We start from the raw sequence: 16,518 nt of genomic DNA, 5'->3' as shown, positions 1-16,518 counted from the left end.
CCAGCTTTCCCCCCCCTCTTTTTGTTGTTTGTTTCCTGTTTAAAAGGACATGCAAGTTGTGGCCTGAGAGTTTTAATTCAGTTTGGGAACTATCAGAGGAATACAGCCCTAAGTCACTTTTGCATCTATGTGTCTGTTCCTGTGAGTGGGTCATTCTGCTGCAGTCGGTTTCTGGTGGCAATAACAACGCATGGTCCAAGTTGAGGCCAAGTTTTGGACTTGAAATTGGGAACTGCATTTTCGATACACCACGGTTTGTACATGTGGGTGGGTGGTAGGAGAGGGGCACGGGCTCAGTTTAGGGTCAGGTTTGGATCAGTTGCAAAATCCAGAACCAGCAGGTAACTCTGCTCTACAGTTTGGTCTAGTCCTAACTTCTATCTGTTTACACTTACTAGGACAAACTCAGTAACTGAAAGGTAGCAGGATGAGATCCAAGGAATTTTACTCCGTATTTCATCTGCTGATTGCTTTTCCCTCCATGTTCCCCGTGGCAGGGCCCTTTAAATCATTCTGTCTTTTCCCACTTCTTTCCCTTCCATTTTCAAACTCATTTCTCTTTTTCTTGACTCTCTCTTGTTCTCCTCAGGCTCGGTGGCAAGTTCTCTCCATCTCTCTGAATTACTTGTCATTTCTCAGCTGTCACGGACCCTCTGAGCCCTGGCCTTCTGTGTCCTTATTAAAAGGGCTGTCATTCTAAAAGGTTTTTTGTTTCAGCTTTAAAACAAACATTTTTTTATTATTTTAACAAAATCTGACTTCAGCAAAGAAAGTCAATGAAAGGGCTTGACTGTAAACCTTTTAATTTGGCTGTGTTTGTGTTTCACGGCAAACATGACCATGTAGGTATCTGAAGCGGGGCACTGCAAGCCAGTTCACGGTGGTTTGAGGGGGTGGGGGCGGCAAGCAGATGCTTTCCTGAGTTTTGGTTACTCTGTGCTTTTGACACGGCCTGGTCTTTGCGAGAGCAATCTAGACCTCCCTTCACCCTCTCCCATACTTACTGTAAAGGTATAGGCTGGCATTTGTGACTCCCAGCTTGTTGGCAGCCACGCAGGTGTAGTTCCCATAGTGTTCCTCAGTGACGTTGGCCACCATCAGCAGAGACTGGCTCCCCGTGCTCTTTATCTCCAGACCATTGGCGCTGTTTATCCTGGGAAGACAGGCGAAGAGGTGTGTAGTGCAATGGCAGCCGTGTACTTGGAAGGAAATCACTGCCTGGCAGGCAGTAAACCAAAGTCACTCAGCCCAGCTGGCAGGTGAGGATGGAGGGAGGCAGGAAGGAGATGCGAGGAGAAAGAGACCAAAGAAGGCATTGATGGAAAGCAGGAGGACAGAATGAAAGGGAGAAGGACCACAGTGGGGTGAAATAGCACTGGTAAAGCAGTGGAGAAGCAAGAAAAGCCAAAGGAAAGGGAGGAAGCCTTTACCCAGCAGCAACTAACACCTGGAAATGAACACACCATGGCCAGCTGAGGGTTCCTCCATAGGTGACCGAAAGGTTTGCGGTGAGAGACACCGGTTCATGTGTTCCAGTACATGCACGTACCGAAGCTGAGCCACGCCTGAGACAGGTAAATGCTCAGGTATAAGGGACAGACCCCTTTTATCCTTTTCTCTCACATGCATATCTGGGTGGCTTAGGTCACACAGATGGAGGAATCTTACACTTCAGCAGCTCCTTCCCCTAGATGAAGGCGCCCCAAGTAGCATTACCTACTTGGAGAATAACACTGCCTGATGTTTTTTTTTTTTCCCCCTTCTCTATCATGGGCTATTTAATACATGAACACCATCAGGAAGAAAGCGCTAGTGATGTCTTTATTGGCCCACAACTGACTTAAAGGCAAGAGCTCTTTCACAGCACTATCAAAACTAGCCAGCTGCAACAAGGCTTTTACCATCCCATCCCAGGTTAACTTCAGTAAGTAGTTCCTGTACCTTACCCCTGCGCAGCCCCCGATCCCCCACAAGGTTTCAAAGGTTCATCTACTGTTCATGCTGTTTCTTCATACTCTTCAGGCCAGTCCACTCTGCTTCTTGCCTCTGCTGCATCCTTGCCACTCCTACCTCCAGGGTACACTCTCTCACTCTCCTCCCTCTGCTTCTTCCAGGTCTCTCTTCCTTAGCTGCTCCTCTTCCCTACCCCTCAGAGCTAATTAACTACTTAGCAGGAACCAGCCACAGCTGCACCTTATCCACGTCAGCCAACCCACCGCCCCTGAAGCCAGCCCACAGCTGTAAGTTATCAATGATAATTAACTGCCTTCATTCCTCTACAATTCCTCTGCACTTCCTGCAACATCCCCACTGCAGACAGGGATTGCCTTCTCCAGCCCTCACCATGCTGGCTCTGCTGAGTCTGATGTGACCATCATGACTTACATGGTTTGTGAAGAGTAATTTGTTTGAGGAGAAGAGTCGGGGAGCATGATAAGTGATTCTTTAAGGATCCTCTATTGAGGGCTAAACAGGAGAGAAGGGAAGAGGCAAGCTACAGGTCTTACCTGGTATCATCTCTGTACCACTCGAAATCAGGTGTGGGCACTGCTGATGCCTCGCACCGGAGTAAGGCTTGTCGTCCTGTGGCCGCTTCATTGCTCTTGGACTCTGTGATGGTGGGAGGGTCTGCAGGAAGGAAACACATGGTCACTTCACACACTTCCAGGTGGAACAAAACAGTGAAACTGTGTCAGGGCTGGCTTCCTCATGCAAACCATCTCGGCCAGTGGGGGCCCACGGCTGCTGCTTGCTGTGGCACACGCTGCCCGCTCTGCTTCTCTGGAGAATGCTGCTCTTTGAACTCTCCCTAATACACTGCGTTAGCATTGCTCCTTACGCGTGCTTCTCTTTAGCAACACTGAATAAAGTTCTGTCATAAATGCATAGGCATACACAGGGAGAGTTAAGGTTAATGATGGACTTCTGTAATTTATGAATATTTACCTGTGGATCTCTAGTTCACATGGGCTCATCAGAGAGAAGAAGAAGACAGAAAGACTTTATCAAGGGTAAAGGAAGACAGCAACAGTAAAAGGAATAAAGTAGGAATTTAGCACTAGCATGAAAATTATTTTCCATACAACCTCTGTGTCTAATGTCAAAACTATAATAAAGAAAGGAAAGGACCGAGACAACATGTATGAGACAGAAATACATTCATGGCTTAAAAGGAAAGAGCTTTACCAGGAGCTGTGGGTGCAACTTTGAGAGCCAGACCACTTGTAGAGACACTTCCCTTAGTTGTCTAAGGTTACAAATCCTGCCCAGACCTTCCTGGACATCATGCTTTGTCACAGCTTCCAAGAGGGCTTGCTCTGTGTGAAGCTTGCCCTCAGCCCAGCATGGTGCTCCCACCTCTGCTTACTTTGAAGGCTGAGCATTGTGCCATGGGCAAAACCCCCCCTTGGGGAACATATCGGTGTGTTCCACCTGAGTTAGGTCTTAGTGCTGGCTGGGTGCCAGGTGGGGTAGGCACCAGCATCTTCAATCCCAGCCCCATGTTCAAAATGTTAAGCGACAAGCTTTACATGTTAAAAGGCAGAATTATTTCCACCTGGCTGCTGAGAGGGATCAGGGAATAAGAGCTTTGTCTCTCATCACTAATACTTGCATTCCCTGAGATTACGGGGCTGCGACTCAGACAGCTACTTCGCTGAAACTCAAGTTACCATAAAGCATACTCTGCATGTACAGAGTTCAGATCTGCCATCTGTATCCATCCCAGCACTGAAAGGCCAAAAAAAGAATCAAAATTGATTGTGTCAGTCAAAGAAAAAAATAATTCTGTCTGGAAAATATACAGAAAGAAGTTTGTTTGTGAACACATTAGCCATCTCAATGTGATCCCTTTCCTGACCTTAATCGGGATTTTATGCAGGGCTTTAGGGATATTGCAGTGTGCCCTCTAACATCATAAATATTAATAAGTGTACATAAATAGGATCCTACATTCAAAGGCTGTGGGTTCACGTAAATATTTTAATTTGGAGAGGAGGAGGGGTAATAAAAGGATAGCGAAGGTGATTTTTTTAAGCAACCTTCTTCGATTTTTTGGTTCGAGCAGTCTATCTTCCTGCCGTCTGCGGCAAGACAAACCTTTTCCATTTCACTGAATCCAGCTCAAGAGGTGAGTCACAAGATGAACCAGTACCTCTCTGCGGGCCTAGAAAATTACCCCGGCAGGCGTGAGCTCCCTGGGCGGGCGCCAGAGCACCCAGCCCCTCGCTCTCAGCAGTCCCTGCCTTGGCCACCCTCCTCGGCTTTTCAAAGGACAGCGCCCAGACCGGTGGACTGGCCATACCCCAGTGGCCACCGCTTTTGTTAAGGCACTGCTGGCCCCGCGGCTGCCCGCTCAGCGAGAGGCGGGATGCTCGCTGCAGTGCTCTCCCAGGAGAAGCGGCAGACGGTGGCTCTGAAGAAACCAGCCTTATCGTACTCAGAAAGCAGCTGCTTGCTGTTGAGGAAGCCAGGAGTGGTTCCCCTTGAGCTGTTTTCCCCAGGCCTCAGTTTCCCTGCCTGTGATGAGCAAGGGCCGTTACTCAGGAAGCCTCACGGTGGTAGTGTGAGACCAAAGCAAAGCGAGGATGCTCTCTCCTGCAGTTTGCGCTGACAAGCTACGAGCTCCACAGCATCAGCGGACAATAAGAGATGGCCAGGAAGCTCCAGAGGTCGAGAAGGTCCCATTTTTCAAATTTACTGTAGTTTTCACACTTCAGCTGCTCGTGGTATAGTTTAAGGAAGCAAGATAAGAAAAGCTGTATGCAAATGTCTAGCTTTCAATCCCCAAACAGGACTGACTTTTTTTCTTGTGCTTGGCCCTCATGACCCATTAGATTTTTTTCCCTTTGTTTCAAAAGCAAAGATCTGTCCTGAAGGAATTTATAAGTTGCTTACATTACAAATTAGGCCACATAATAATATTAAAATAATCCACCAATTTATATTTTCATATATTCCAACAGTAAAAATATTTAAGATCTTACTATAATAAAAATAACAGTTACTATGACTTGAAAGTAAGTAGAAATCAAACATTCTGACTTTATATAAACAATCTGTTTCAACCATGATAAAAGCATCGTTGAAATTATGTTTCACAGAAATATTTGAAAATATTAATTGGTTCTCATGGAATGTCTTGGGTTTATAAACTCAGCTGTTTTTGACAGGAAAAAAACCTCAACAGTTTTAGTGCAGAAAATCTGCTACTACAGTTTCACATTAATGCCAAATTTGGCCCATGAAGCAGCTGGTACTAAACCACTGCCACCCAATTTCTAAGGGAACTATAAAAAAACTCTGTGGATTCTGAAGATGCTGCAGGGAGCCTATAACCTTGACTTCTAAACAAGACAGACAAGTTGATCTGATGTGATGGCCCAAAGGGAAAGAAAGAGACAAAGAGCAAGAGTGGTATTAAGATGTGCTAAAATCACCTGTGGTAGCAAATTAAGACTGGGATGGGCTGAAACACTTGCTGCCGTCAGCTGCCTGCCCTAACCCACTCCCCAAGAGTGCTACCCATGAATCAAGGCCATGCATATGCACCCTGAAACACGTCTGTAACCATCTCCAGTTTCAGTTTGGGTTAATATTCTGGTATGAAAACTGAAGAAGGTCAGGAGAAGATATATCTCCCATTCATCCATCCCTACTGCAGAGGTATTAGCCTTCAAAGCAAGGAAACAGGGCAGGTAGATGGGGATATTCACTTTAAATCACTCTAGTGTCAAATATGAGCCATACAAATATGGAGATGGACATATACACATGTTGAACTGTAAGAGTAATGGCAGTCTGAAATATCTTGTGTCACTGTGAGAGAAGCATGCTGGCAGAGTGAAGTGGACATCTGTCTAAGCACGTATGGGTGACGTGATCCACGCCCCACTCATACAAGTGTGGATGTAAGCCACAGGTAACTGTGCCTCTCGGTGTTTTAAGGTGGATTGCCGTATCCTTTGCTCAAGCCCCTTTGTGTATTGCATTGATGCACGGAGGGTCTCTTAGAGATGGCTTCAGGCTAATGACCTGAAACCACCATAAAAGTAAAGTTTTTGCACCCTCTCATTAACACATGCCTCTACTGCACGCCCCCCCAGGCCCCTGGGCTGTGATACCCATGTAGGCACTGCTGAGACGGCTGGGTGCGGGCAGGCGTGTGTTTGCTCTGAACCGGCTGAACCATCGTTATCGCTCCTTGCTGCCTTCTGAAGCTTCTTTTCACGCTACTGTTCTCCTGAATATCAATGAGTGAAAACAAGGCATCGCCAGTGTTTCTGAGGGGAGAGACAGGGGCAACTCACAGCTCCTCTCTTTTTTTCTCTCACACTCTTTTTTCTTTTCTTTTTTTTTTTTTTCTTATATATTACCAGGTTTAAGGGACAAACTATACCCTGTGATAAGTGTCTGATTTCAGATAAGTTTCCCCAGTCCTCCCCTCTCTCCATTTAAGATCGTACAGTATAAAGCCAGAAAAGTTTCTCTATTTATCCTAAAGTCACCCCTGCCTGTGGGCAAAGCTCTCCCCATTGACCTGCTCCAGTTGCGATGTACTCACAGTTCACAGTGACCCGGACTTGCTTGACGTCTGCTGAAGCAACTTCGTTGGCAGCTTTGCATTCATACTTGCCCGATTGCTCTCGCGTGATCCCTAGGATCTCCAGATACTCTTCCTCGCCTTCAAACTCTCTGCCTGGTAGGATAGAAAAATACAGATGGTAGCTCTGTTAGGCATTCAGTTATGGGAAGCGTTCTGCTTAATTGCTACGGAGGAACAATCACAACAGGGATTCTGCAAATAAACAACAGTCACGAGTGATTTTGAAGTTATTTCAGAAGCCATATCGGCAAGATACTAGCATTTAATTTAGTTACGGAAAACCTGGGTTCTGAGAATTTAGAGGGAAGCATACAAGTGGTACCAAAGCATTGCATCTTAAAGGCTGTCCAGGCCAAGCAGCAAAATCTCCACCACCTGAGACCAGAGTAAGTTCACGGGTGTGATGGCTGAGTACCAGGGAATGTTAGTCAGCCTGTGGCTGACGGGCTGGTTCAGGGCTAGCTGGGTCCTCAGATGTGGTGGTGTATTGTCAGCACCCTTTTCTCTACTGCCAAACTGTGAAAAATGTCTTTCTGTCTCTGAGAGCAACCACCACCGTGAAGTGTCAAAGTGTCATCAATCAGACCGAGCTACTGTTAACATGGCCAAACTGAGAGAAACAAAGTGTAATTTGATCTGTGGAGACCAATAATCATCACAAATCCCTGATCTACTGTACATACCAAATGACATATTTAAACTGCGCTGCCTCGCTGGCGGAGTCGTGAAAGCAGTGACTTGAGCGCTGGGGTTACAGCCGGGGGCAGGAATCAGGGGAGGTCTGTGGCCTTGCTTTTAATTCACTGTATGACCTTGGGTGAGTCATTCCCTTGCTCCCCCTCTATGAACTGTGGCTAATAGCCCCCCCTCTCCCATCACCTCCTGGTCAGACAAGGGCGGTGAGGTTAACCCATGTAAAACACATTAGAATTGTTGGATGAAAGGTGCCAGGGAGGCATGAAATACTAGGACCGGTATATCTACCCTATTCCTGCAGAAAGCAAAGTATGGATGCTCCTGGGAAGAATTTGAACCACGCTGGCAGCAGGTTAAAGGGAGATGCTTTGCTTCTCCGAGAGGGCTGCAAGCGCTGGTCTGCAGCAGGCAAAGCCACAAGCCCCAGTTGCGTGTCTGTATATGTATACAGAAAGTGTCCCCCAGCTGTCAAAGGGTAAAAGCCAGATTTAAAAAAAAAAAAAAAAAAAAAAAGTCAGCTCGCAATGGCTCCCATTCAGGCTCCTCAGAGAGCTGTCAGGTTTTCCAAGGCAACTCTCTGCCCAGAAGATGTTTTCTGCTCGACAGGTGCCGAGCACTTCTGAAACCCTGCCCATTTTGCATTAAACGCTTGGAGTTGAACTCCATTAAATGATGGAGTTCAAATAGTGCCTGCGAGGACGAGGCTGGTGTCCTTGGCTCTGTGGCACCGCGTGAAGGCCGTGGCTAAGCCATGTCTCTGGCGCTACGTTTCCCGTGGAGCTGCCTGCCGCGAATCCCAGCGCAGGGCACAGCCTGCTGCAGCGCGTCGCCCAGGTCAGGCTGGCCACGCACGCTGGCGATGCCAGCTGCATGCATTTCCCTTCTGCATCAAAGGTAGGGACTTCAGCAACTTCAAAATCAGCTCAGAACTATGTCCCTTTCACGATTATTTTTGTGGGGTTTATTTTATTTTTTTTCCCCAGGCAATTTTCAGAACCGTTCTAGGGGAAAACCGCCCCCTGTCACGGAGACTCAGCATGAAAACAGCAGCGTCCCTGTATAACGCTCATGTAAAGACAAGGTTTCCCCTCTCTTTCAGTGGGGCTAAGCCAGCAGTTCCTTTTCCAGCTCCTACAAGATGTTCGGGTGAGCTGGAATCTCATTGCTAAGCCTAAAACTTACAGCGGCTTGGCTGCAGGTTTCCACATCCCCTGACTGCCTGCTGAAGGGCCTTACTGCCTGGCAGCAGTGTATTTTACAAGGTAAGGAGGCAAAGTTGGCCCCTGCTGCCCACCCACTGCTCTGGGACACGCGCTCTGTCCTCTGCTATGCTCTAAGGCTGATGCTAGGGAGCATCAGTGCAGAAGGAAGCAGGGTGGGATTTTCACAGGTACTTCTTATCTCTGTAAATCACAAGTATGTTAGGGGATCTTAACCCCTGCAGGACTAGAGTTAGGTGAGTCATAGTACTGGAAGGGACTTCAGTCACCATCTAGCCCACTGCCCAGCCTCAAGGCAGGACACATGGGTCATGCCAGGGAGGCAGCCATCTGCTCCCCAGCAGCAGAGGCTCTGCAGCCGCTCCAGACGATCTGTTCCCATGCTTCGCTGTCCTTACCACTGGAGCACTTTCCCTGAAGTTTGACCTGAGTCTCCCCCGCTGCAATTTAAAGCTATTATTTTTGTCTTAGCCACTATAGACAAAAAGAACAAATCATTCCCTCCTTCTCTGCAATAGCCTTTTATCAACTTTTAAATCACTTATGTTCCTCCCTCACTTGTCATCCTTCTTTTTTTTTTTTCCATATTTTTTTTTTTCTGAACATTGCCAGGGTCTTTCAACCTTCCTCTGTAGGTAAGGTTTTTTTAGACCCTTGATCATTCTTGCTCTTTCCTTTTAGACCTCACTGACAAGTTCCCATTTTGTTGGAAGTGCAATACCCCAAACTGAACGCAGCGTTTTGGATGAGGTGTTGCCATGGCTGAACACAGATGAAGAATTGCATCACGACTTCTGCACTGTGCTGCCGTCTGTGCAGTCAATACGTTGTTTGTGTTTTTGCCATAGCGTCGTTCATTTTTGCTTGGGAACTCTTTTAATTCCCAGATATTATCACATACTGCTACCTGCTAATAATGCTCTTTGAAAATCCCACCCCCAATTTCAGCTGACAACCAACACTCCCCTTCTTTCACAGCAGCACTCCCAGTTGGTAGGTCAGCCAGTTGACTGGAAAGTTAATCAGACATCAGGGAAAGACTCACAAAGAAAAGGTTAAAACGTAATTTGCCTCTGCTTTGCAAATCATTTGCTCTGCAATTCTGCCTTGTTTATACACAGGGTTCATTCCAAGTGGGACTTGCTTCTCCTGCAATTTGCCCTTGTCACAAGACTGTCACCGTAATGAAAAGAGGGTTGAGGGTGACTTAACCAGCTCTAATGGAGTGGCACCCTCATTAAGGGTGTTGTTAAATCTGTCTGTCAGAGAACCACATCAGTGGAGCTCCAAAGTATCCTCAGAGGGTATGTACTGTCCTATGGGAAGACGTTTTTCAGCTTCTCCCCTGCACACACACATGCACTCAGAGCCTAAGCCCGTACCATGTCCAGCAGGAGAGCTTTCACAGCTGCGCCAGCCCTTCCCAAGGCATGATGAGCTGCTGGTTTGCCCAGTGCAGCTCTCTGGGAATGAGTGAAAGGGAGGGCTTCTCTTGTAAAGGGCATGCCAAAGGCATCAGTAGGCCCATTCAGCTCCTCATTCCCTTGCTCCAGGACGCAGATAGGAGCATGACACTTCAGGGAAAGTTTCTGTGACAGTCTCTTGCTGAAATAGTGGTAGCACTGATCTTGTCCCTGCACTGGTGACCTGTTTCAACCCTGAGCATCAACATTTTGCTACCAGAACTCGGCTACTCTCACTTGTAAGACTAGCCCTTTTGCTTGCAGCCCTGTCCCCTCTAAGAGTACGTTAACCATTTCCAACAAAAATCATTTATATAAAATTGACGTGTCCTAGTACAGATCAGGGAGAGGGAAGATGTATCATGGTGTGTTAGAAAAATGTCAGATTGTGATATCTTGCACAGAGCTGTAGAGATGTTTTCACTAATTCACCCTGGCAGCCAGATTAGGTGAGTCATATTAATTCTAACCTCTAAGGCAAAAGGGGAACGGGGGGAACAGGAACAGAGCTTTACACACCGAGCGAGTTTACAAACGCTTCTGTGCGGGAGCCAGCTTTGGCAGGGAGCTGATGGTTGTCACTATGCAGTTTATCAAAGCAGGGAGGGAGAAGGCTTGGACAATGCTCTTTGGTACTGATAACAATGAACATATTCTATTAGGTGAAGAGAGGGACTGCCAGCTCCTGGCAAGCGAGCCACTCCATTCCCATTAAAAGAAGATACTTGCCTTGAGTGTGTTATTCAGGGACGTAATCCTGACCCTACCGCCAAACTTTCCTTACCGACAAGAGCTGTCTCCTGGCTGTTTTGTCTGGTTCAGGACAACCCCTTCCCAGTGAGGAGCCTTCCAAGTTTCCCAGGGCGAATGACCCCACATGCAGCACAGTTCTTCTCATCCAAAAGCATCCCTTCCCACAACTCCAGGAAACCTTCTTCCCTACAGGTTTTTTGCCCTTCACATGTTCATAGTTAACTTGGATTGTTGCTGCAGCCCCATTAAACACCATCTTGCCAAGCTGTAGCTCCTTAACTCTGTCCCAGTAAATCAGAAAGAGAAGCTTTCTGCTCTGGAGGCTGGAGATAGAGGCTACGAGCCTGGGAGGCTTGACAATCAAACCAACAGGGAATGACTCCGAGCAGAGTGAGCCAGGCGGCTGCTGCTGCTCGGAGCTGGCAGAGCCCTTTTTGCAGAGGGATCTGCAGCAGCCGGCTTTGATGTGTGCAGAGGGAAGGCTTTGAAGGCCCGCTTGCCTCAGCCACATTTCCTGTCCCCTGGCTTCCTAATTGGACCCAGTAACGTAAATAATGAACTCAAACAGCAAACCTGCTCGGCAATCCTAGCCTGCTGGCAAGAAGCCCCCCTCTCCCCCACCCTTTGGAGATAGCCCTCTACAACCCCACGGAGTCTGCACATTGTCACCCTGTTGGCATGCACAGCAGCCTATGCTCTCGTATATGTACGAGAGAGAGCTACTTAATATGCATATTATATTCTGTGTTTTATGATTATATATTTTATATTTTTAATATATAAAAATCTCACTGTGTGCAGAAACACAGGCTTACACCCTCCCCATGTATTTATGGGTCCTCCCCACCTCCACCCAAATGGCCCCTTACGCTGCCACGCACCATCACTCATTCCTCAAATAAACTCTTCCTTTCTAGAAATGACACACTCCCAGATGAAAACCCTCTTGCACCGTGTGCAGACAGCCATTTCGGGTAGTCAAGGGACCAGCGATGCCTTCAGCCTTGTGCTCTGCCAAAGAGGCCTTTCCCTTCATGCCCTAGCTCCTTACATCTCCAAAGGGTAAGCTAGTTTGCAGAGGTTGCAGCCACATTTTGCTCTGTCCTCTCCTGTCTGTCCATCCAACACTGGGCTCCTTCTTGTGCAGAAATTACTATATTTTTTTTTTTCTCTCTCTCTTTTTGTTTTTTTTTTAATACTTTTGTGGTCTTAAACTAAACTGAAGTTCAGACCCACTGAAAGTATCTGTTTGCATTTGGTATGTGGAGAAAGAGATCAGATACCCTGCTTCTGTGTTTGTTTTCCTTCCAAGCCTCTTTGTAGTTGTGAGCAGAAGGGGTTATGCATCTTTGTTGGGCCCTCTTCTGCCTAAAACAAGATGCAAGAAGATAAAAAAGATTGCAAATCAATAAATACCATTTGAAGTTTTGTGTGTAGCAACTTCCAGTGCCGAACTGCAGGTTTTGTTCTCTCTGCACTCTCCATTTATTGTTTAAAGTTTTGCTCACCTAACTTCCCTCCTTCCCTCTGCACCTTACATTCCCTAGGAACAGGCTTCTGAAAGACAAGAATAGCTAAGGGAGCCTTTGACATAATTTTTTTTGTTTTACCTACAGCTGGGATATTATTTTTTTTAAATTCAAAACTTTGAAGTTTTCATTTATCAGTCTCTGTCTCCTCAGCCATCACAGATTCCAATGAGCTTTGCAATTTTTTTTGTCCCTTCGTTGAAGAGGCTTGTTTTTAGCAAAGAGATCAGTGGAGAGCAGCAGATGGTGGATGAGCAAAGGGATAGCTAGTGCTACAATGCTACAGTGTGGAGGGAAGGCAGAAAAAACTAGCGTGGCACGGGAAGTGGTGAACACGGGGAAGCATTTTTCTCTTTAGAGCAAGAGAAAAATAGATGGAGAAAAATAAGAGGGGGAACGAATGAATGAAGAGAGGGACAGTGGCTGGGAGAGAGAAATGCAGTGACATTCTTCACAGTGGCAAGAGAAAAGAGAAAATGGTAGTCAGCTACTGACAAAGAGAAACACACTGAGACAGAGCGAGTGAGAAAGACAGGAGGCGAGACGGTGGCAAACAGAGAGATGTACGGCACGGAGAGAGGCGCAGACGTCCCTTGTGTAAAGGGAGCCATGAAATAACAACTGCCAGAGGGACAGGAACAGAGGGGTCACATGTAGTAAGGCAGTAATTACTCTGTTTAAGCAGCAAGGCACAGCAGGGTATTTATTGTTTAAGCTGGCCTCATGCCTCCCATGCCCTTAGGTCTGTAGCTATTACACATAAACCAAAAAACTAGTGCAGTGCCAGGGAGGGCTCTGGCCTGGCTCTGGCTTCATGAATGAGAATGAGTCAGATCAGAAGGAAACACCCTGGCATGGGTTCCCCTGGCATTCACGGGACCTTGCTCATCAGCAATCGCATTTTCTCCTTACGTGCAAAGCTGGCTGCCGTGCCCCCCCCAGCCAAGGACTGCGCCCGAGGAGCTCCCTGGCTGGGGCAGCACGAGCGCCTGCTGGCACAGCTGGGGTTAAGAAAGCCTGTGACTTTTGTGGGGACTTTCTCCCCAAACCCCACACATCTAGCATGCAAATAAAACTTTCCAGGTTGAAAGCAGCCTCCCCAGACTGAAGGCTGGCTCTGTGCTCTCTCTAGAGGGACAGTGCTGACCAAACCCAGTGGGAGAGACCACTTGGGACGACTTGCTGTCGCTGATGTCTCTGCCCAGGAGCTGGAAGCCAAGAGCTGACAGCTCAGATGCAGCTTGCATCCTGGCCATGGGTGCGTGTTGGGGGGGGGGGCTGTCTTCTTGAAGCAGCCACAGCGGGTCTGCTGCATCTCTGAATTTCCACCCCCTCTTCACTCATATTCATAAATGACCACTAAAGGTCATCACACTCTCTCACACACAACCCTGAGTGTGGGCATGGAGCAGGTGTGCAATATACTACTGCATCTCAGCAACTGATTAGATTTTCCATTGAAAATCCACACGTGAACACAAGAAAAAAAGGGAACAACTCCCTGAAACAAAATACAGCCCTGCTTCAGGTCAAAGCCTTCTCTTTCACCAGTGGTTTGCTTCTGCTCTTTCCTGAACCAGAGGAAGGAATTAATGTTCCGTCTGAACTTGAGATACAATTCTTAAAAAAATGATCTAATGTCAAAGAAAATGACATTTTTAAACTTTTTTTTTTTCAAAATTACTTGCTGAACTTAGCCCAAATTTGCTAACATTTTTTTAATGAACACAAACAGCATTTTTTTTGATAGATGAATTTGCTCTTGCACAAAATTTGGCTGTGATGCCAATGTGTAAAGTCAATTACGAACCATGAGCTAAATTAAGTCATCTAATGTCACAGCTACAATATTATACTCCCTAAATGTTGCATGCTGCAATGTGAGTTGTCATGACTATGCTACCAAATATCAAGGCTTAATTCTACTGCCAAGAAAATGACATATAAACATGAATGAACCAATAGTTGCACTGTTTCTGCATCCCTGAATTTCTGCCTGCTGCCTTTTGGAGGTTACTTTGCAGCAATGTGAGTTAGAAGGGTGGCATCAGCTAGATGAACCACTGAGATGGCACCAGCTCTTTGAGTGTCTTACGAAGACAGGAGCTGGCAAGTCCCCAGGGCTGAGGGGGACCATGCTGGAGCAGCTAATAAAACAGAGGTTGAAAACAGGAGCTCTGGCAAAGAATGGCAGCCGAGGCACGGGGGTTATTTGATGTGCACACATGGATGGCAGCACACCAATCTCTCACTCCCAGCAGTGTGGTCAGCTCTGCTGGGAGCTGCGCCCTCTTCCTCCACCACTTACAAAAAGATGATGGGCCAGTGGTTGCCCCTGGCAAGAGTAACAGTGGAGGGGGGGGAGATAAATCGGTGTTTGTTTCCTCACCTGTGTTAAGCACAGGAAGGTAATGCAAGCCGAGAGCTGATGCAGGGGACTGGGTTTTCTTGCACATCATGGAAACCTATGAAAGGCAATTAAAATACAACAGCAAGCAGTCAGCCGTTCCAGCCTTCGTTGACTCTGTCAGCTGGTTTCCTTTCATTTGGCCTCATGTACTCCTTTCGCTGCAAGTTCTCCCATTCTGGACAAAGCACTTAGGCTGTCATCGTTGTACAGTCTGGAGACAAGTTCTTCCTCAGAGACCCAAGGCCAAAGAAAAGATCACCAGCAGCAAGTCCCATCTGGGGCAAGGTCCACAAGAAGCCAGCCTGAATTTGTTTCTGTCCTGCCAGTGAAGAGCAGGGACGGACTGCAATGTAGTCTCTAGTTTAATTCCACAAATCCTTAGGTCAGTCCCAGACCTGAGGGAAACCTCATGTGATGACACTCAGTGGTACAAACTGTGCCGGTCTGTCAATCTAGGAACTATAGGGTTGGTCTGTGCTTGGTGACATCTTTAAAAATCCTTGTTATGTTCCTTACAAGAGTGTTGTGTCTCCCGTAGAGCAAGATGTGCTCAATATACTATTGTGCTAGAGTCAGTGGCTCGCTTTTGTAGGCATCCATGAAAAGGTTTCCCTGTTTTTAAATATAATGGGTTCGTTCTTTTCTGTCTTATGTCTGCTCATACTTCTTGGGATGAGGGGGTAAGAATGAACCCAGAACTTCAATCCAACTTAAAAATTACCAAAAATTTTAAAATTCCCAACTTAGCCCATATAATTCCATCCTTTTATGTTTCAAACTTGGAAGAAGGCTTGAGAAATTACGAATTGGCCCTGATTTACCTGAAATGGGAAAACCCATTACTTTAGAAGCTTGCACATTGCTGTGGCTCTTTCTCTGCAAGCTGGAGGCAAACATTTCACGACCAGATCACACAGCCCCTGAACCTCCTGTGCTTCTGCAAGATGGCAGTTCCTGTAGCGCATCCCTGTTTCCAGTGAGGCTACTCTGAACACCGAGTTTACAACTAAAACCTAAACACCAGGATTTCCGTATCAGCCTGGATCTTGCCACTGATCTTTTACAGAGCTATAGTTTTCAACTGAGGAAATGAGGTCAAAGAGCTAAGCCACCCCTCAGCAAGATTTACCCTTTCAAAAACATGTCAGTGTGTTGTGATGCCTGGCGCCAATATTTGTATAGGTGGATTAGCTCCCTGAAAAATCGTTTTGTTTGCTTTTCTGTTGACCACTCTCCTTGCTGCAATGTTTCTCAATTAGATCCAGCACAGTGACTGCCTGACACCATCTCCCGTATATCTGCTCCTGGTAGAAGGAGCAAAGGGGCTGTTCTCCAGGGAGCACAACAAGGGATCAGGAGATGAGGCTAAATGGCTGGTTTTAGGATTGAGCAGGCATGAAGCACTGCCAGGTATCAAAGCAAGGATCACAGAGGTTTTGAGGCAGGGTGGGGTGTGTTGGGAAGATATTGTCTGGGCTCACATGCTGCAGGGACTTCTGATCAATTGGGCTGGCTCCTGTGATATTATCATCTGCAGTTGATTCATAGCAACAGTGGTCCAGATAAATGATTGCTTCAGTCCAGGATATTTAATTCCTATGCTGTTAGCCACTCCCTTGCTTTCCAAAGAATCAGGAGTCTCTCTCTGTCAACCTCTCAAGGAACTGACTGCAAAGGAGGAGGAAGGCATTTGCTCTGTGACTAACACCGCAGCTTGTACAGCCCTACAGGGCAGGCAAGCGGAGAGGAAATACAGACCCGGACTTTGAGCTCTTTCAGCTCCCTGGTGCAACTCCTACCACAGAAAGTGCAGTTTGTTGGCCACCAGCACTAACTATTGCAA

The 16,518-nt window shown here is 46.9% G+C and overlaps 1 protein-coding gene across 6 annotated transcripts in view; it reads right to left on the bottom strand.

Annotated features, from left to right (window-relative positions):
* The window catches only part of LSAMP (limbic system associated membrane protein), a 1,038,741-nt gene that overhangs the window by 24,422 nt on the left and 997,801 nt on the right, over nt 1-16,518 (bottom strand). For all 6 annotated transcript variants that reach the window (XM_080393375.1, XM_080393373.1, XM_080393376.1 and 3 more), the window contains 3 exons: nt 6,563-6,697; nt 2,508-2,628; nt 1,005-1,153 (listed from right to left, as the gene is read on the bottom strand). In XM_080393375.1, the coding sequence (XP_080249501.1) occupies nt 1,005-1,153; nt 2,508-2,628; nt 6,563-6,697 (405 nt within the window). The remainder of the gene's footprint in view (nt 1-1,004; nt 1,154-2,507; nt 2,629-6,562; nt 6,698-16,518) is intronic.

Source organism: Falco punctatus (assembly GCF_963210335.1).
Source record: "Falco punctatus genome assembly, chromosome: 6".
Classification (NCBI taxonomy): domain Eukaryota; kingdom Metazoa; phylum Chordata; class Aves; order Falconiformes; family Falconidae; genus Falco; species Falco punctatus.
The sequence above is the reverse complement of the archived record's forward strand: the minus strand, read 5'-3'. Positions and strand labels throughout refer to the sequence as shown.